The sequence below is a fragment of the Rattus norvegicus genome, chromosome 4 (genome assembly GCF_021556685.1).
Source record: "Rattus norvegicus strain SHRSP/BbbUtx chromosome 4, alternate assembly SHRSP_T2T, whole genome shotgun sequence".
In the NCBI taxonomy this organism is placed as follows: domain Eukaryota; kingdom Metazoa; phylum Chordata; class Mammalia; order Rodentia; family Muridae; genus Rattus; species Rattus norvegicus.
The window spans coordinates 154,806,191-154,826,815 of NC_141537.1; the positions used below are offsets into that span (position 1 = coordinate 154,806,191).

The 20,625-nt window shown below is 47.5% G+C and overlaps 1 protein-coding gene across 10 annotated transcripts in view; it reads right to left on the bottom strand.

Annotated features, from left to right (window-relative positions):
• Positions 1-5,520: 5,520 nt before the first annotated feature.
• Positions 5,521-20,625, bottom strand: part of Erc1 (ELKS/RAB6-interacting/CAST family member 1) — a 306,255-nt gene continuing 291,150 nt past the window's right edge. For all 10 annotated transcript variants that reach the window (XR_015685325.1, XR_015685323.1, XR_015685324.1 and 7 more), the window contains 1 exon segment: positions 5,521-10,413. Coding sequence is in view for 5 of the 10 variants with exons in the window: in XM_087656198.1 (XP_087512324.1) it covers positions 10,276-10,413 (138 nt within the window). In the remaining 5 variants the exon portion in view is untranslated.

Consider the following 20,625-nt stretch of genomic DNA (forward strand, 5'->3'; position numbering starts at 1 on the left):
GAGGAGGTGGGAGGTGAACAGAGAGATCAAGGCACCTTTTATTCTGCGCCTGAAGGGTGGACACTATGTGCGTCTAAGGGTGTACAGTCTTTTTCATTTTTTTCCTTTTCCTTTTTTTTTTTTTCGGGGCTGGGGATCGAACCCTGGACCTTGTGCTTCCTAGGCAAGTGCTCTACCACTGAGCCAAATCCCCAACCCCCATTTTTTTCCTTTTAATCAAAGACAGAATCCACTGTGGACCAATAAGATAGCTTCTGTATATCCAAGCCTTCTTGTTCACCTGTGATTGAGTTTATTGTAAACAGAAATTGGTTGGATAAAGAAAGGAGTTGGACATAGAACTAATGTGGGCTTCTATCCCCAAGCTTTGGCAGCCCAGCCATGGGTCTGCATGGTTCTTTTGAGTTAACTTTCAAGAAGTTAATCTTTCGAGCCATTTCCATGTTGTAGATCCTCCGGCATATTTCCTAGCTCTCCCTTTGGCGGCTGCTGTAAGGCTTCTCACAGTGGCGTCATCGCTTTATGACGTCAGTAAGCCCAGTGGGTGGTGAAGATTCTGTTCAGGGTGCTGTAGGCAGGCACCTTGCATGTTCCCCTCCTGAGCCATCACGGTCCCGGCCATGATGTTTAGCCATGGTCTTGTGTTTAAATCTTCATTCTTCAGGACCTATAGGCTGGGGTCTCTGAATTCGGACTCGGCTCGGGTGTACAGTCTTAAGCATCTTTGTGTATTTAAGTCTGCGTAGGGAGCTTGGAAACATTGCCAGGGGATGTCAGCATGCTGTGGCCTGAACTCCAGAATGGGGTGGCCTGGCCAGAGAATCTCATACTGGGTTCCAGGGTCCCTGTGTCTCATTTGTCCCAGCAATGAAGAGCCAGGGAAGGCAGGAGCCCATCCTTATAAATGGGGGCAGTGGGGCCCAGATGCTGAAGCCTGCCCACTGGCATCTGGCCTGCTTTCCTCCTAAAGCAGAAACAGAGTGTTGGGGGGAGGAGCTGTGGCCCCACAGTCCCAACTGCAGGAAAGCAGGCTACAGACGCCAGGAGGGAAGATGGTGGTGCCTTGCTTCCCTTCTCTGGGAAAGCTCATGGTCTAGGCCTAGCATTCTCATCTTTGGCTGTTTCTCTACTTGGGGGATTTCAGATAGCAAGAAGAGGGGGCCCCTGGAAGCAGGTCTGCTCAGAGAGCAGCACCCTTCCTGAAGGGCAATGCACAGTATCGCATCTCCATGGGTTGCCATGGGTTTCCGAAGCAAGCTTTGGCTCTGAAGTGATGTAATATATAATGAATGACTGCTGAGTGTCAAGCACACCCCTTTATTGACCTGGGCTTGATGCTTTCTCATGCTCCCTTTTCCGCTGATGTCATGGGAGTGGACCCCACAGGTAGCACACACTAGGCAAGGGCTGGAACTCTGAGCCATGTAGTTGGTGCATCCTTTTGTTTGCGTGTTACAAACATGGGAAGGCTGGGGGTCAGAAGCTTTAGGTGACATCTCTGAGGTCGAGGCCATACCCTTAGACAGCAGCAAAGCCTACCTGTGAGTTTGTCCTACATCTGAACTCCATGTGCACCTGTCTTTATGGTAAAGGCTTGTGCTGGTTCTTTGTCAGCTTAGTAGGGCCAGCATTCTGTCTGCCTCACTTAGGGGCAGCTCCCCCTAGCAGGCAGGGCCTTGTGGGAATGTCACTGCCATAGAACGAGCTTGGGGAGAATGGCATGAGACAGTGGGCCTGCTCATGGCTGTGGGTGTTCTGTGCTACCTGCGTCTCAGTCCACTCTCTGATGCTGTAATGCTAAAAGCAATTCGTCAGGAATCAAGAAACACTGGTTTGCTAGGAAGTCTGAACGGATGGGGCTGCCATCCTTTTGTATCTGATAGGGCCTCTTTGTATATGCTAACACAGAAGACACCACATGGGTGACGGGTTACTGGGACAGCTAGGGCCTCTTTCCCCATGATGGGTGCCACCCTCATGACCTCATTGAATTGCCTTCCAAAAGGCCTTCCATCTAATACCATCAACAGAGATTTGGAAGTTAAGTTTCCAACACATGAGCTTTGGGGGCACACAGACATACATACCATGGTACGCCATGAACCATTGTGTGCTGTGGGTGCAACTGTCTACTCACATGTTGGCACAGTAACGGGGTGATCTATATACCAAATAACACTGACAAGGTGCTACCAGCTCCCATCATCCCTTCCCAGCAAAGTTTAACCTGAAGATGGCTAGGGCATTAAGTGATTAACTGCCTGTTTTCCAGGAAATTAATGGCGTCCAAAGCCCAACAGAGCACGAGACCATGTGACTCATAACCATCTCGATATCGAGCAGGCCTGGCCCATCAGTTCTATTTCCTCTGAAACCCTAGCCAGCATATGGCCCCGCGGCCTCTCCGGGGAAGTCTCTGGTCCAGCTAAGTGCTCAGGTTCAGGCAAAGGGGAGAGAACTTGGGCAGGGAGTGGGAACGGCTTCCATCGGCTCTGGCTCCGTTGCTGGTGCTGCTCTGCCTCCATTTCTACTGCTGCTGCTTCGGTTGCTCCAGGACATCGAGCTGGACTGAGCCAGCGGAGACCGACTAGCTGACGAGGGGAGCTTCTGGCAGTGATTTCAATTTTGGGAGAGCATATCTCCTCCCCAAGCAGGGGTGTTTCAGCTTTTATGACAGAAGCTCTCAGATGATGGAGTAATTCTTGCATACCTTTAATCCTTCTGAATAGGATACTTATATACAGTTTTGGGATGGGTCAGGGTCTGACAGCAGGTGTTTTCTGTTGGTTTGGCCTGAGAGCTTGGGATACCTCATCTACATATTTGGGGGCGTGGTCCTGCTTCTGTGATTGATCTGTCTTGAGCCTCTATCACCTGTGGAGGAGGGGCCTGGGGCTGCTCTGTCTCAAACCTCTCTACAGGGGGGCTGTGGGGGCTGTAGCCACGTGAAAGGGGCCCAATCTCCTGGGAGATTAGGAAGTTCCTGCCGTTCCTTAGGGTTTCTGGGGCTTCCACCTATCTAGACCAGGAATCAGGATACCTTTCACAGCCGGCCGCCCCACATTTCTGAGGCTGGCAGGATTCTGTCTGGTGCAACTATTCCATTCCCTAGCCCTGAACCTCTGATAGGTACATGGGCTCCATTGAAATCCGTTGACAGGGGAGGGATCCGGGTCTGTCTCTAGTTGACTGTGTAGCTCTGGGTTATTTAGCTTGCATTTAAGCTTCCCTACCAGAAAATGTATCCTTGAATACCAGGCAGGCAGTGGACCCCGTGCTGACTATCACTGCTCAGTACAGGGATGCTATGTACTGCTCTTAGCAACTTCTCCCTTCCAGGCCCCAGGAGCCTCCCCCAGCCTCAGAGAGAGCAAGGTACTGATCTTCCAGGGCTGTCGTACCAGGCACTCTCTCCCCGTCTTCTTGTTTAGTTTCTTATCAGCCCCGCCGAGCTGGGGTACTCCTATTTTATGAATTGCACAGGGTGGACGACTGGGGATGTGAGATGTTGCTCTCCCCAGCTGGCCACACATTCAGGACAGTAGAGGTCTTTTAGCACACAGGCACGCCCTATCATCTAAGCCACATTTTGCTCTTCTGCCAAGCAGTGCTTCCTAGGCCCACACAAGCCACCAGCTAGCCTGGATACCTGTGCACATTCTGCATCTAGCCCATGTGATCTCAGAGGCAGTCAACTGACACCCACAGGGGTCAAATGCATCTTTTTTTTTTTTTTTTTCAGAGCTGGGGACCGAACCCAGGGCCTTGAGCTTGCTATGCAAGCGCTCTACCCTGAGCTAAATCCAACCCTGGGTCAAATGCATCTTGTAGTGATCAACCTGAGGATTTGCAAAGTGCTGCTCTTCCTGGGTCTTCCCAGTGGTGGGAATTGGGATTAGTCTCCTCCCCTCGCCCAGCAGCAGCCACAGATGGGGAAAACCAACTGGAGAGCCCTTGTCATGCCTTTGCTGGCTGGCCTGAGATCCTTGTCCTGTCTGTGCCTCATCTGAGAAATGGGTAACAGGGTCTCGCCCGAGGGACTGCCGTAGAGATGAGACAAGCCATCATCAGAGCTTAGCAGACAGCAAACGAACTAACAGTACTACTCTTTGTACCCAGATGTTTCCAACAGGGATTATGGGATGCATGGTCCTGAGGAAGAGGATAGATAGATGTGATTCTTGATGCTGATCAGGGAAATCTCACACAGACCTCAAGAGGGAGCATGGCTTACTGGTAGACCTTGAGAACTTAATACCTGGCTTCAAGCACCCACCTACTCCTGGCCAATCTTTTGTTGCTATGTCCTACTCCTTGACACTCTCCAATACACAGCTGGATCATTTTAAAGTGGCTCCCAGATATGCAGAACAACAACCATGTGCTCTCAGAGTTTTAAAATGATAAACATAATTATGTATTATGCTTGTTTGCTTGTATTATTAAAAAAGATTGTGTGTACTGCATGGGTTTATGTGCACACATGCAAGTCTGAGATCTGTGTCCACTCCTTTGTGGCTAAGTACTGGTCAACAGCTGAGTTAATGTATTCATTAAACCAATGAATGGGAAGCCCTAGAAACTGCTGACTAGTGTGGTCTGCTGTGCTGGTGGCTTTAAGCTGTGCAGCGCAGCATCCATTCTGCTAGTCACATCACTGTTTCCCACAACGCAACCAGGTGCAGCATCGTTTCTCAGTCTGGTAAAGTCTGGTACCCCTTTGCCTGGCAGTATGTCTAAACAGCTGCTCTGCCAGGACCTGAAAATGCTTGATTCTCTCACGTCACAACTGCTACAGACTAACACAGCCAGGTGCCATGATTTCTGTAGAAATGAGAGAGACCTTAGTGAGATAGGTCTTACTATGTGGCCCAGGCTGCTCTCCAATTCTGAATCTTTCCCGCTAAGATTCCTGAGTACCGGAGCACGGGTATGAGCCACTGTGCTGAGCTCAGCGTCATTTTCTTCTTGCTTCCTAAGACAGTCATGGATTAAAAGATAATCGGAGTGTGAGCACCCAATGCTGTCCACGATTATGCACGGGTCTCCTGACATTTACTCTCGGTGTTCATAATGCAGACACACAGACCACATCTGAGCTGACCATCAGAACACACCCCTGAAGTGGGAGCCAGTTCTGGCCACACCTGTTCCTCTGCTATCTTGGTGTGAATTCCTCCTGGGTGAAGGATGCTTTCATAATCGAGTCAGATCTGATGTGGACAACCTGCTTGGGAATAGGGTGAAAGGAAAAAGGAAGCTGAAAACTGACTTTGAAGGATAATCAGAGTCGGAGTGGGAGCTAAGGGTGCATTTTCTGCTGAGACCAGCCCACCAGGTGCAAGAGAGGCAGCAGCAAGTCAAGTCACCTGTGAACCTCCCCGAACACGGAGCGCTCGGGTCCTCGTCTGCCCCTGGAGAGGACCTGCTGGGGACTGCTGGTCTCCTGCACTTCTGGATAGTCGGTCCCATCACAGGGGTGTGACCAGGCTACGATAGACTAAAGAAGGCTGCAGCACACAGTTTTTAAATAAGTTTATAATTTCCTGATGGATTTAGTTTGTGAATAAAAAAGAAAAAAGTTGAACAAAGTGTTTACAATAATTACCAAGGCAAAGTTGAACCGATCGCGTCTTTGTAATGTCATCACCAGGCCAGAATTTGACTCTAGAACTGCACATGTGTGCAGTTGAAGACAGCAGTTGCAGCTGCTTCACACAAACCACCAGGCTGCCATCACTGCTATCTACAGGGACTCAAGCTATAGGAAGCCAGTGCCCAGTGTTCTGGGCTCCCCACTAAAGTGCAACATGCCTCTTCTAAAGTAGGGGTGCAAAGAAACGTCAGTGTGTCCATCCCGGGTTTCTAGTCTGCACTGGGGGCAGCTGGGCCGAGGGATGACGTGTGCCTCAGGTGGGACTAGATCTTTAAAGGATGGATGTAATACTGGTGTGGCAGGGAAGAGGGGCTGGACTAGTGTGCTTACTGTGGCAGAGTGGTGGATCTCCTCACCTCAGCCTGGCTCACTTCCCTCCCTGACTCGGACATCTCTGAAGCCAAGGGAGTTTGGGTCTAAAAAGCTTCAAAAGGAAAAATCTAAGATCAGGAGCCAGAGAGAGCTGAGCTCCGAGGGCCACCCACGGCCCCTGGCCCCCAGGCTCCAGGAGACCAGGCTGCCCTGTTAGATGGTTATGATGAGATAGCACCAAGTGGGCAGGAAGAGGTCCTGTGGCCTTGCAAGCAGGAGCTCCAGGCTCAAGCCCAGGTTACAACATAGCACTAGGCACACGAGGCTTGATCCAATGTGAGGGTGAGGGTGGTTCTGGGGTCACCAACTTTAACGCCTCTACCCAGAGGTCCTGAGGATGTAGAGAAAACCCTGACACAACGGAGAGTCTCTGAGCGAGCCCCAGATTCTCACTGCACCACTGGGCAGGTGTCCTGTTCCCAGGCAGTCACCTAACTCAGGTGTGGTCAGTGTGTCTCCCAAGGGCTGGCCTGGCTACCACCGCACCAACCTGGAGGGGGAGGAGCTAGGCTGCCCATAGCTTGAATCCCTTTGTTAACATATTTATGGGTTTGCATCTTTTAAAACACAGCTCTTTAATTTTTTAGTTCTATAACTACTTTTTTAATATTTTAATATTCTCAACAATGGACACAATGTAACTGCCCCGTTCTCTGAATCACACAGACAATATCAACAAGCAGAGATACAAGAGAGGTGGCAGGACGGGACAGATACCTGCTCCCTCAAGTCAACCCCTAAAGTCACTTCTCCCTCAGAAGAGGCAGGAGGAGAAATACCTACAACAGGGTCACAGCACTTGCCAAACACATTGGGAAGAATCAGGAGACACTTGGTTACAATTTTGACACTAAAAAGTTTGGAAAGTTTCTGTTTAAAAAGAGTTCAGACAGCCATTTTGTTCGGAAGGATCCCCAGGTGAAGCATATATTCTTTTTCCCTGAACGTTCTCTTGGTTCACAGGAAAGAACAAATCTTTAAACAAAATCTCTGAGACTGGCAGTGACAGTGGGTGCCCGACAGGCCTGTGGTACAGCCTTATCCTTCTTTCTCCTTTTCCATGGCTCTGGCCTCTTCAGGCAGGAGGTGAGGCAGACTTGAGTGACCGACTGCTGACACAGGGTCTGCTGGGACTTAGGCCTGTGGGTGTCACATCCTGTGGAGCAACATATCCTTGCTCTGACCCTTCTTCAAGGACCTGGAGGGAGGCCAGTGAGTCTGTGCTTCACAAACAGGAGGGTGTGATGCCAAGCCAGTCCCAGTGTCAACAGTGGAGGGCAGGACAGTAGCACGTGAGAACCATCTGTGCTGACTTCATCTCTCCTGAGAAAGAAATTGAGCCAACGCTTTCTTCCCAGGAGGCCAAACAGATGGACAGGACACAGCCAGCCACATCTCGACCTGCTACACCGCTGGTGGTCTCATTCCAGTCTGCTCTCCCAGGGCTTCTAAAGCCCGCTGGTGAGGAGGTACACTCGGGCCTTCTCAAGCGTGAGCATAAAGGCCGGCAGGAACCACGGACCCCTTCACATTTCCGAGTTGCTAAAGCCCACTCTGACTTCTCATCTTAAATGTCTTTAATACTTGCTAATCCCAATCAGATGTGCCATCAGTCACTCATCAAGGGCCAGGGACAGAGTCTACTAAGGTATGCAGAGCCAGCAGCCCAAGGTTGGCTTCCAGCCTCGTTTCCTACTGTCATCTTGATGATGTCACTTGGGGTAGACACTGCTGACACAGGGTCTGCTGGTACTTGGGTCTGTGGGTATCACATCCTATATAGTGACACATGCTTGCTTTAACCCTTCTCCAAAGGCCTGGAGGGAGGCCACCTTCACTCTAGGTGCAAAAGCTATGAGGCTTGACGATGGAATGAAGTGAGGGATGATCCTAGCCAACATGCAGTGAGCTCTTGAGGGCAGCTACTGGAAGGAACATGCGTGCGTGAAGACAGTCATGGAATGGCGTGTCCCAGTGCAGTGGCAGTTAAGCATTTAGGAAACATTGGCTTCATGAATGTAGTCAGTAGGATCTGAATGCCAGATACCCTAGGACTTTGCCCAACACGAAGACTACATTTACGTTCAACTTTAGCTCCACAGTCTCCAGAGCCATTTGAGTTGCTGGATCACCACCTGAGGAGGAGAATCCTTTGCTGTGGTGCAGCAATCAGACAAGGTTTGCCTTAGAAACTTGCCTTCTCAACAAGCGTGTCCTGCAGGGTTCCTGCAGCCTCTCTGGAGGGACGATGGAGCAGGATGTGGTGGACTGGGTCATGTGTCCAGTTAGGAAGGGTGGCAAGTGGTACTTCTACTAAGTACCAGATAGGTACGTATAAGGAGTCGTGCCTATGGTGTCCCTCAGAGAACAGCTGGAGCAGCAGCTGGCGGGGGTGGGCTAGGCTACTTCTGTGGGCCTGGACTCTTCTAAGCTTTCTGGATTCCACTGTAGCCTGTGAAGCAGTTACTAGGTAATGGTTCCTTATGTTATGAGAATTAAATAAGATTCTAACCTTCCTATCCTACAATACAGGGGGGTCTTCTACAGGATTTACGGACGGGACAATAAAAACATTGAGAAATGAGCAGCAAGGACTATCATATTTTGGCCTAATTTCCATATTCCCGGTGGCCAGGCTGGGACCTCCAAAAGCACCTCTGTGAGAGGTCCATGGCAGAGTCCACCGAACCCTCACGGGAACTCTCTCAGCACCCACAAAGGAACACTGTGTGGCAGAGAAGGGGAGCCAGCGCTGTGACTGTGACAATAGTGGCTGCATGATGTCCTGGGTTGAAGGCGGTGAGAGATTTGTGGGCAGTGTTAAATTCCTTTGAGTGTAACTGGGCAGAGGGAGAAAGCAGGCCTTAGCAGCCTCCTCAGAAGGCAGCAGCGTCAGGCGTCTGCTTCAGGGATGAAGAACTGGACATGAGCTGCACTCTTGTAGAGCTTGACTATGTCTGGTAGCTGTCCTCTACACCTGGGGGAAAGTCTGCAAAATGCCGAGACATTCAACTGGCTCTGCCTGAGCTCAGCACAGTGCTGGCTATGTCCACGAAGCGCGCATGGGTGTGTTAAGCAGTCAGCTGACGCAAATGAGCATGTACAGTTCCTTAAACAGAACATGTTTCAGGGCAATAACACTGACAGCAAAAATCCTGACCTGCCAAATGGGATCTTCCCAGCAAAGACGTGGCTCACCCAAGCCCACAGATGCCATGAGAGTGGAGAACAAAGAATGCTGGTCTGAAGATGTTTCTGGGAAGAGGGGAGAAGGTATGAGTTCACTGCCATGATTCAACTGAGCATGTCTCACGGACTTCCACACCATCCCTATTTGAGCCTTTTCCAAGGATGGGCACCGTGCACACTGATGTGTATACAGTGGGCATTTCATAACATTTTTGAATGAATGAATGGAGGAGGGAATGGGTGTGAATTAAGACAAACTCAGTTGCTAGGCAGGCTATGAGGCTGTGGCTCTGAGAATGTTCCTTAAGAGTAAAGCTGAGAAGGCAGGATGGGTCACAGACACCAGCAACCCCTGTTCTACAGCAGCTTGGGGAGCAGAGAGCATTGTGGGTAATGTTCAGGAGGAATCAGACTGGCCCTCCGGGACATCTTCTGAGGAGCAAAACTGCAAGCAGTGACAACAGGCCCTGTACATTAAGTCCTCTTCTCTTCAGTCAGACATTAACCTAACCGTGCAGCATGGGAAGGTCAAAGGCCTTAAAGAAGCGTGAGATGGGTGACCACTGTGAACATCTTCCTCCTGTCAGCTAAAAGCAGTGCAGGTGAGAGAGGCAACAGGCCAAGAGCTAAGCTGCATGAAGCCAGCCTGTACCTGGGGTTCATGACGGTAAACATGGTAAACACGAGGCAGCTTGACACAGAGAGGAGCACTCGCTCTTCTCGTCCCTGGTCACCCTTCCTCCTTCTCTACCCTCCGAGGAGAAAGCACTCATGCTAATGCTTCAGCTCCAAGCTTTCAAAGCACAGAACCTGAGTGGGCTTCTGCTTCCTGTTTCTGGAAGGGCGGAGTGCACCCCCAGCCCTCCACTGCTGACGCCAAGGGCAGTTTTTCATGGAGACCAGGAGACGTGTGCAGGCAGCATTCAAAGCGGAAGGCAGAGACAGACACAGATGGCTGGACTGGCACGCCCAGCTGGCAGGGTCTAGGATGGGGCGGCCCAGACACCCGTTCCTCAGGTTCTCCTCTCTGGCTCCTTGGTCACCTTTCTTGGAGCATGTCAGGAGGACTCTTCCAGGGCATTGACAACTTGTTCGAGGATGTCAGGGCAGTGATCAGCTATCTGCTGGAGAATGGTGTTGGCGAACTCCTGCAGCTCTGCATTGTCCCCTTCAACTTTCTCTAACTCGTTCTGAAGCTGAAAGGGAAAAGGCAGAGTTCAGGTAGGGTTCAGATTGAGTGGGGATTCATCAGGAAAGAAATGACAAGCAGAGTTGATGTCCCTGTATCAAAATGAATGTTCAAAACACACACACACACACACACACTCTCTTTCTCTCTCTCTCTCTCTCTCTCTCTCTCTCTCTCTCTCTCTCTCTCTCACTTCTACACTCTCATCATGAAAGTAAGGCGCAGTGAAGTCAGTGCTAACTCCAAGGCTGCGCACTGGGATTTCTAGTGCTGACTTCATGTGGATGGCTGTGTCCAGGGTCCAGACTCAGAGGCCTGAGCGATCGAGGATCTCAACTTTGTGTGGTGCTCCTACACAAAGATTTCCCTTTGCTGCACACAGCTGTGTTTCTGCAGGGGCCTCAGACTGCTTAGTTGGCTAAGGAGATTATCCTGACGGACATCCTAGCCCCCTGCTGAGGAGAGACACATCGATAGGCTGTTTTCAGTCCCACTGACCATTCTCCTCTAACTAGGAGTCACTAGGAGTCACTGAGTGTCTGCACTGTGCGAGGTCTGAATGATGAGGATCGAGTCCCTGTGCTGAACGCTGGCAGGACAAGAATGTCAACAAGTAAGTCACAACCCAGAACCTTGCACCAGAGGTGTGAGGACACGCTGGGAGAGAAGACACACAGTTACTTCATTCTGGGGAGTCTGGGAAGGACCCACTAAAGGTGGTGAGGATCTGGGTCTTAAAAGTCAAAGAGGGGTCCCTTGGGAGATTGGAGGCAGATCAAAGGACATCCCACACAGTGAGGTGTAGGTAGGGTTATGGAGTTGAAGAGACAGGTGAGGGCCAGACTGTGAGTAAAGCTAGAGTTCAAACCCAAACTAGAACAAACTCCAAGGGAATCCTGCATTTTAAATGGCAGAGCGACACAGCTGCGTTCATCTTCTTAGAAGGTGACTTGGAGGGTTAACAAAAGCTGCTGAGTGGGCAGATGGCAATGTCCAGGAAGTGACCTGTGTAAGCACAAGGCAGAATTAAATAGGGTTGAGAGACAGGGGGACCAGACCAGAGGACAGAAAAGGCACACACATCTCAAAGTAGGGTTCCATAAGGAGGACAGAAACCACCTGAGATGGGGCTAGCAGAGGAATGAGCTGGTGACAAGGCATTCCCAAACACCAGGCAGGGGCCCAGGGGAGGAAGGAAACTGAAAACTGAGTGTCAAGGATAGCTCAGAGCCCAGTTTAGAACACAGCCTGGATCTCAGTGTCAGCGCTCCCACATTCATTGGCTGATGTGATCCTGACCTCTATCCCCTTCTGTAGGACTGAGCAGTAATATTTTCATAGGGCAGTTTTAGAGGATTTAATGACAATCCCATATGAAGGGCAGGGTAATGCCCACTGCTCTGAAAATTCTTGAAAAAGGTTAACTATTGTAATTACTGTTATTAACTGGAGAAGATGACTCAGAAAAAGCAGATTACATGTCAAAGAGCACCAAGTGTTCAAGACCCCATTGTTTGTTAGACTCTAGGCATTCTAAGCCAAAAAATGAGCTTGGCACTTCTCAAGTGCAGCCATTGGGGGGAGACTGGCAATCCTCTTTCTGCTGACTGTTGACCCTGATCTGGAGGCTCAAGGACCATGCTTAGACCATGCTAAGTCTTAGTACATCTTTAAAAGGTTCAAGACAGGAGTTAAACTAATCTATTTTCACCTAACAGTACATTGTGCTTCCAAATCAAATCCCAAAAGCTGACAAATAACTGACTCTGGGGATGTACTCTAGAGCCTGGTGTATGCTGGGAAAACACTCTACTGAGCTGCATCCTCAGCATCCACAGGGATATGTTAAAGAAGAAAGTAAAAACACTGTAAAACACACTAACTAGAGGACACTACATTAGCACAGCGGACATTTCGTCCACTGGACTTTGTATTATTATTATTATTATTATTATTATTATTATTATTACTACTACTACTACTACTACTACTACTACTACTACTACTACTACTACTACTTCTTTGGCTGGGACAAAATACCTGACACAAACAATTTTAAAGGAGGATTTACTTATTTCAGCTCATGGTTTTAGAGGGCTTGATCCACAGTCAGGTGTTAAGGACTTGGTACCAGATGGGAGCATTACTGGGAAGACAGCTGAACCTTTAAGGGGTACAGAGTCTTAGCTCCTGGGAGGAGCTGTGCCTTTGTCAGGGACTGTGGGACTCTGAGCTCATCTTTCTTTCTGTGTCCTCCAGCCACAACGTGAGCAGCAGTTGGCCTGCTACAGACCCAACAGCAATATGGCAACTGCTGGTGAGTGCAACCTCTGAAGCTGAGACCAGCACACCTCCTTTCTGTGAGATGAGAGGCTCATTACAGTGGGGGAGCTGACTCACATTCTCTATTTTATGGAATAAAAACCAACTCCCTTACTGCAAATACTATTTTTTTTTCTTTTTTTTCGGAGCTGGGGACCGAACCCAGGGCCTTGCGCTCTACCACTAAGCTAAATCCCCAACCCCCCCTTATTGCAAATACTATAGCGAACAATATTAGGGTTTTTTTTGATTGATTGGTTTCTGCAGTTAATCATAATTTATAGGTAGCAAGTAAGTTCCTGTGACTTTCTCTCTAGACATAATTTTCTTTGTACATGTTAAAATCTTTGCATTCAAAGACACCAGAAACATTCCTGGAACAGGACAGTTTTCCTAACCTGCAAAACTAAATTTGTTCCTATGAGTCAGTCAGACCTTTCTGTAATGTAAGCTTGAAGTTCCATATCTTAGCATCTTATTTTCCTTCATATGTAAAATATCCATTCAAAAAATGTCCTTTCAGTGCATGAATACTGTAAGATTTTATGGAAGAGCTGGTGTGGTGGGACTACCTGGGTATCCAGCTACTTTCAATGCTAGATGGGCACCAGAGGTCAAGTCTGTAGTTGTTGGTGTGTGTGCGTGTGTGTGGTGTGTGTGTGTGTGTGTGTGTGTGTGTGTGTGTGTGTGTTACACATATGTGAGTGAGACTATGGCTTTTAAAAACATTTTGTGGAGGAGCTGCTTCCTACTAAACCCTAACCTAACTCAGACATGGGAGGAGTGACTGAAACCGAAGAGTGGATATAGAGACATTATCTTTAGTGGAGAAAATAGAGAAGTGTACTCTGTTAAAACAAACCAAGATTTCCAAACACAGAGTACACGAGAGCAGCAAGCCTGACTGTTTCATCCATTCCACATTGCCTAGAGTCAAGGGCATGGTGCCTATGGCAATGTAGTCCTGCTTACCATATGATGATACATACAAAATACCCTGCCTCAAAATGACCCACAGTACCCTTTATTCCTTCCTCTCATAGCCTCTGGGCCACCCCCTCAGGTCCCCTTCCAACATCCTGAAAAGAGCCTCTGTAACTGCATCTCTTTAAGCTGCAGCTTTTCCTTATCAAACTCTTCAGAAGTGCACTTTCCAGCTGGTATGGGGAAGGGCACAAATGGTTCTTCACCTAACTTGCCTTCTTGAAAGGTTAGTGAAACCTCTACCTAAAAACTATGAAGTATATTTACAAAAGCAAAACATGTCTTAAATGCAAGGGTAGAACATGACCAAAGCTGGAGAGTTGATACTATATTAATTCTGCTCAAACTAACTCAGAGATTCAGCCCAACCCCTCAAAAACCTCAGGCAGCTGTGTCTGTAAGAAAGTTCAGGGAAAACCCTAGACAAACATGACCACTTGCTTCTGACAAAGGTATTTCCTGTGTGGCAGGGAAAGGTTGAATTTTCTGATACATGGGGCTACATGAAAGAAAACTTTTATCCATATTGCAATAATACACAAAATCATTTCCTGATGAATAGTAAACGTGTGTCTGAATTAAAAACCATGGAAATATTTAAAAGAAAACAGGAGGGCTAACCATGCTGCCACATGCCTATAAGTTCAGCATTCAGGCTGAGGCAGGAGGATTGAAAGTTTGAAGACAGCTTGGGCTACATAGAGAAAACCTGTCTCAGAAAACCCAAGCAAAACTCATAAAAACACAGCAAGACATCTGTACTGAATGTGAAGGTTAAAAAGGACACTTTGCAAACACAATCAGCCATGCTGGTTGGTCTTCTCTGGACCTTTCCAACTTCAGTATATATACTGCCAAAGCTATCATGCAAAGATTCCTTAAACAGAACACAAAAGAACACTCACCATGAAAAAAAAAAAAAAGAAAAACAGTTAATTTATATTAAAACTAAAGGCCAGATGTGTTGATCCAGGCCTGCAATTCTAGCACGCAGGAGGCAGGAAGGTCAAGAGTTCAAAGTCACCGTCAGCTGCATATTATGATCACAGTCAGCCTGGGCTGTGTGAGGCCTTATGTCCCAAACTCAAAACCAAACCAAAACAAAACAAAAATCTAAAACAAAGCAAATGAACAAACAAACAAGAAAACTCAAACAAAACAAACTTAAAGAAGACTAAGAACTTTCTCTTAGAAGACATTATAGGAAAGAGGAAAAGGAGCTGCTGGATGGAAGATGTTTGCATGGATGCCACAGGGACTCATAGTGTAATACATAAAGAACACCTAATAATCGGTAACAACGACAAACACAAAGGGCCAAAGTACTTTACTAAAGACTCCAATTGTCACTCGGAGTCTGAGTGAACTTCCTGCAGACAGCAGAACACCTCATAGACAAGCAAATCCACTGATACTCATTTCTATAAAAATGATGGAATAAGACGACGTTCTTGCAGGTAACCTCCATCTTCACCTCTAGGTTCCTCATACTGCCAATGCCACATAAATGCCAGCTACGAAGCTGTTACACTGTATCACTTCGGGAGCAACAGGGAAACCAGTGCAGACACAGCCTAACTACCCTACAGAGCTGATGCTAGAAGTGCTCAAATGACAAAGGAAGGAACAAAAAGCAAACTGATTTGCCAGGTGACTATAGAGGACAGAGTGAAGATGGGACAAAAGGCTGCTGAGGTGTTGCTACAGAACTTCCTTCCTGGGGGAGTTATCTAAGGGTCTGTTCATACACTCAGTTGTACACACCTTATGAAAAAACTGCTACCACTAGAGTTCCCCCGAGACACTCTCTACCTGGCACTGATGACTTCTCCCTCAGAAGCCCTGGCCCTCAAGTTAAACAGGCCACAGCCTCAGGTCTCTTTCCTATGCCACATTTCCCTCCTCTGCTCTTCTTTTGCTTGTGATGCCAGAGACAGAACCCAGGGTTTGGTATGTACTAGGAAATGACCTAGCACTGTGCTGCCCTCCTGGCCCTTGTGCACTAGACAAGTGATCCATTACCATGCTGCTGTTTCTGTCAGGGTACCAAGGTGATCTAGCACCACACTCCCCTCCGGCCCTTGTTCTTCCTTCTGCTTATACCCTCTCTTGAGCAATCCTGTTCACATTTAGCTTTAAAAAGAGTCAGAGTGGGGGTTGGGGATTTAGCTCAGTGGTAGAGTGCTTGCCTAGCAAGCGCAAGGCCCTGGGTTCGGTCCCCAGCTCCGAAAAAAAGAAAAAAAAAAAAAGAGTCAAAGTGAATGTGGTAGGCTACACTTGCATCCCAGCACTTGGGGGACTGTAAGTCTGAGATTCTGTCTCGAAAATTAAAAACAAAAAGTACAAAAGGGATAACAGTAGAACTAAGTTTTGCATCTAATTTGGGCCATAACTATTCTAAGTGATTTAGTGCATTAATATAATCAACACACCTTTTCCTTTTATTACTTTTGAGCATAAATGAACATGCTCCTGGTTTTCACTGTCCACAGTCCCGTCCACATCTATGACTGTTTTCTTAAAGGCCCAGGCCAAAGATACAGGGACAGCCTCCTGTATTCTGTGTGGAAGCATCACCTATCAAAAAAGGAGCTGCTGGCCTATTAGCTTAGCAGGAAATAGGAGGTTGGTATTCCCGCAAGGAGAGGGACCTCTGGGAGAGAGGATGCACAAGGAGATTTGCTCCTAATGCTGATGGAGATGGGTCCTATGAAACTGAGGAGAGGTAATTAACCACTTGGCAGGACTTAGAATAGAATAAACACATTATATAAGTTAGGTGCTAGTCAGGGAATAAGAAAAAGCTTATGCCATTTATTCATAATTAATTAATTCTTAGAGTCATTATTTTTAGAACTTGGGTACAGTTACACAAAGAAGTTTGTGACGTGTGGCTGAAGCATTCGAGATTAACTGCAGATTTTCAATCAACAAAAAACCAACTAAGATCCTATCTCACTGTTCTCACAGCCAGGAAAGCAAATCACAGCCATCAACCAACCCACCCTGACCTTTCAACATGGCAGACATCTGAGGGGCAGCTCTTCCACTTACCAGCAGAGCTAAAGACTAGGTCTGTGACTCAGAAAATGTTCTCCCTGTCACTCCTGAGATCCTCTGTGAGCAGGCTGGAATGGGTAGTCTTCTCCTTTTCCATCCCCTGAAATGACCTCCCACCTCTCACACAGCCAACAGTGGCACCACTGCTCCGGCAGCCTTTTCTAAGCATACATCCCTTCCCTTGTGTAGGAGGATATCATACAGGTGAAGGCAGGTACAAGATAGAATGAGACCTGTCATTGGACGAGAAGGAAGGATGGGCGGGAGAAAAGTTTTAGGAAGAGGAGGAGACTGGAACAGGAGGAGACTGGAGAGAGGAAGCTGGAGAGAACATGGAGGCGGATGTTAAGATTCCACTCTGTACCTTTACAGTTGTTGTGAATATTCTTAAGGGATGGATGTGTACAGGGTTTTGTGTGTCTAGGTGGGCAATTGTATCTTATCAGTTGGATCAGAGGTTATTGTGCTGTATGTTTTTTCATGTGGCAGTTTTAGTTCAAGAGAGTGTGTGGTGGCTGGAGACACTGGGCTGCCATGGAATTGGGATGTGTATTTCTGGCATGGTGGCAACCTTCCTTGGGAACTGGATAGGTCGAGAGATTGTTGCCAGGCTCAGAGAGAGGCCATCAGCAGTGTGGTATGGGATAGAACAAAGCAGGTGAGAGGCTTTGCTGACTGAGATTAAGATATCTACCAGATATCTTGGAGCACTGTGGTACTGGACCTAGTGCGGGGTTAAAAGACAGCATTTTATTATAATTTTACAGCAATACCCTTGGTTGCCTGTGTTGTTATTCTCTTACTCACATGTGAATACTCTTTCTTCTGGCACATGTTCTTTAACTTTCTCATCCCTCATGTCTTAGCTAATCCCTTTCTTCTAAAGTGTTCCTCATTCAGAGGGAACAGTGCTGCAGGAGTTCTTCTGTCTTGTTTTAAAAGAGCCTCTATGCTAACTCCTCAATTCTTTGGTAAACTCCTGGAGGAATTCTGTTTTATACATGAAGCTGTCTAGCAAAATGCCTGCATGTAGCAGACGATCAAAGAATGGGCAGTGAGTCAAACTGCAGAAACAGATACTAATTTTTTCTGAAGACATTCTGTTCTACCTCTGCTGCTGGGGCTGAGTGTAGGCCCAAGCACGTGGCTAAGTGCTCTGCTGCACCTCTGAGGAGCTTTGAAAGATCAGCCCACTCAGGTAGGGTGAGAGTCTGTAACTCAGTGCTTGGGTCCAGCTCCACAGAAACACAACAAAGAAATCAAAATCCTATGAACCTCCTGGTGAGACAGGCCTGGCTCCCATTCTGCTCAGAATTCCCAAAAGATGGAGTACAAGGGCAAGTATAGGACATGGAGGTGACCATTGGTAAGAACTGCCTTGCTTGGGCACTCTTGAAACAGTGATATGATTTCTAAAGGGGCCTGAGCAAAGAGCCCCAAATGTAGCAGTGACTCCACATGGAGCACGCATGGTGATGCTCACAGTCAGTGATGCTCACAGTCAGTGATGCTCACAGTCATGGTGATGCTCACAGTCATGGTGATGCTCACAGTCACGGTGATGCTCACAGTCAGTGATGCTCACAGTCAGTGATGCTCACAGTCACGGTGATGCTCACAGTCAGTGATGCTCACAGTCAGTGATGCTCACAGTCACGGTGATGCTCACAGTCAGTGATGCTCACAGTCACGGTGATGCTCACAGTCAGTGATGCTCACAGTCAGTGATGCGCAGTCACAGTGATGCAGTCATAGTGATGTGTAGTTTGCTATGTGAAGTACAGCGGAAGAGGTGCCTTGGTCTCTAACACAGAGCTGCTGTTATAGATAGGAGACTCGGCAAATAAATGGAGCAGACAGAGAAGGGGGTTCTACAACTTTCCACCGAGCACTGTTGGGAAGGACTGGCTATAGGGTTGGTCAGCCTCAGTGCTGAGTAACTCAGAGATCAGCCAACATGGATGGTACGATGATAAGAAACGTAAGTGGATGCATGGAGCAAGAGAGAACAGCTGTGGTGGATTGGCTGCCTTGGGAGTACTGCCCAGGACATCTGCTCAGTGTACGCTATGACTAAAGAACAGGACCTGTATGTCTCTCTACAGACAAGACACAATACAGCCGAGAGCCACTAGAGACCCAAATGTAAGACATTCTTAAAAGAAAAAAGTTGAGTATTCTATAGATCTGGCTCCATTTCAAGGTAAAATGCTGTGAGGTCAAAGAGAGGCTTTCTGATAGCTATGAAAGGCATGCCCAGAGAGCTCTCCCAATAAAATCAGTAAATGGCTGGCATGACTCAGCTAATGAAGTCCCTTTTCCAGATGGTTTGGTGGTAAACATAAAACTACACAGAAATGCTTAGTTTGATTTAAGCAGACAAGAACTTGAGTATTTTAAAACAAAACAAAACAAAAACAAACAAGCAAATAGCTAACTCTCAGGATACCAGCTTTGAAGTCAGACCTGTAAAATTGATGAGGGTGGTGCCCTGGAAGCAAAGGGTCAAGTAGAAGTGGCTCCTCTCTTAGCTAGACTTCCTACAGCTCCATAATCCAAACTGGCAGCAGTTTAGGACTTATGGAGACACAAAGTGAGCTTCCCAGTTTCAGTGTCTCAAACATATGGAATAAACTGCAATGTATTTTTGCGGCTTTGCCTTTCTGAACAGACCATAAAGCGTAGCAGATTGGAGGGACCAAAGAGCTCAGTGATTTCTCAGTCAGTAAGCTATTTCCTACAGGCATCTGGTCACTGTTTTCACACTGTAGAATTTACTAGCATTGGTGCCAAGGAAAGCTTCCCCACAGGTTAAAAATGACACGCTTTCCCTCCCCCAACAGTACTGGCTTATGCACTGAGAAGAAGGAACTTCTGCCTTCTCTTCCCTCAGACAGAAACAGCAAAGCAGTTCATGCTTTGAACCATAAAAATCATATAATTCCAGTATTATCCCCAACATTTTTATTCTTAGAACACAGTATTTGTTAATCATATACTGGATGAATGCTAGCTTTAATGTGACTGGGCTTTTCAAGGTTAGATTGCCATTGTTTTTATAATTTGTTTTCAAAGGTTGAGAAGAAATTAGGACCAGGGCTGTGGCCCAATGACAGCCCTAGGCCCTGGGTTACATTTAAAGGTTCATCTTCCCCCAAGCCAAACCTAAAACCAAAGAGCTCCTCTGTTACATCACTGAAAACACAGCAGTCCACAGTCCTGAGTGAAAGCAAACATTGAGGAGTCAAACTCTGGATCTCCATGTCTCTGTGTCTTTCCTGCCCTTCTCACCCCACCACAGCCAGGCAAACATCTAATCACAGGAATACTAAGCTTACACTTGTTGGAGTTGAAATTTCAACTCACAGCCTGGAGGGAGCAGGATGATCATTGGTTCCAGACTCCTCGTTACAGGTAAGACGAAGGCCTGATGAAGCATAGTGGAAGGGTGGTGCTAGACTGAGGAACGTACTCACTTCAGGAAACTTAGCATGCATCACCCAGAGGCCAACCTGGGGTCAGAAGTCAGAGATACAGTTTCCAGATGCATGCACACTCTATCTGCAAGTGTTGCTAAGATACTAATTAATGTTTTAATCTCTACTTGTAACCAGACATGTCTAAAATGCTTTCCTGTCTAGGGCATTTGTCCCTATATGAGATAATCTGTGACCCTCTGTGATATTGTGCCACTAACAACTCCCAGGTCCGTCTCTCTCCTAGGAGGCTGTCTTGTTAGAGTGCTCTATCTGTTCTGAATGCAGAGAGACAGAGAACAGGAGGATCACGGCAATGCTCATGACTAAGAAAGAGAAAACTGGGAAAAGAAGAAACTGAACAAAGTATCCACAGT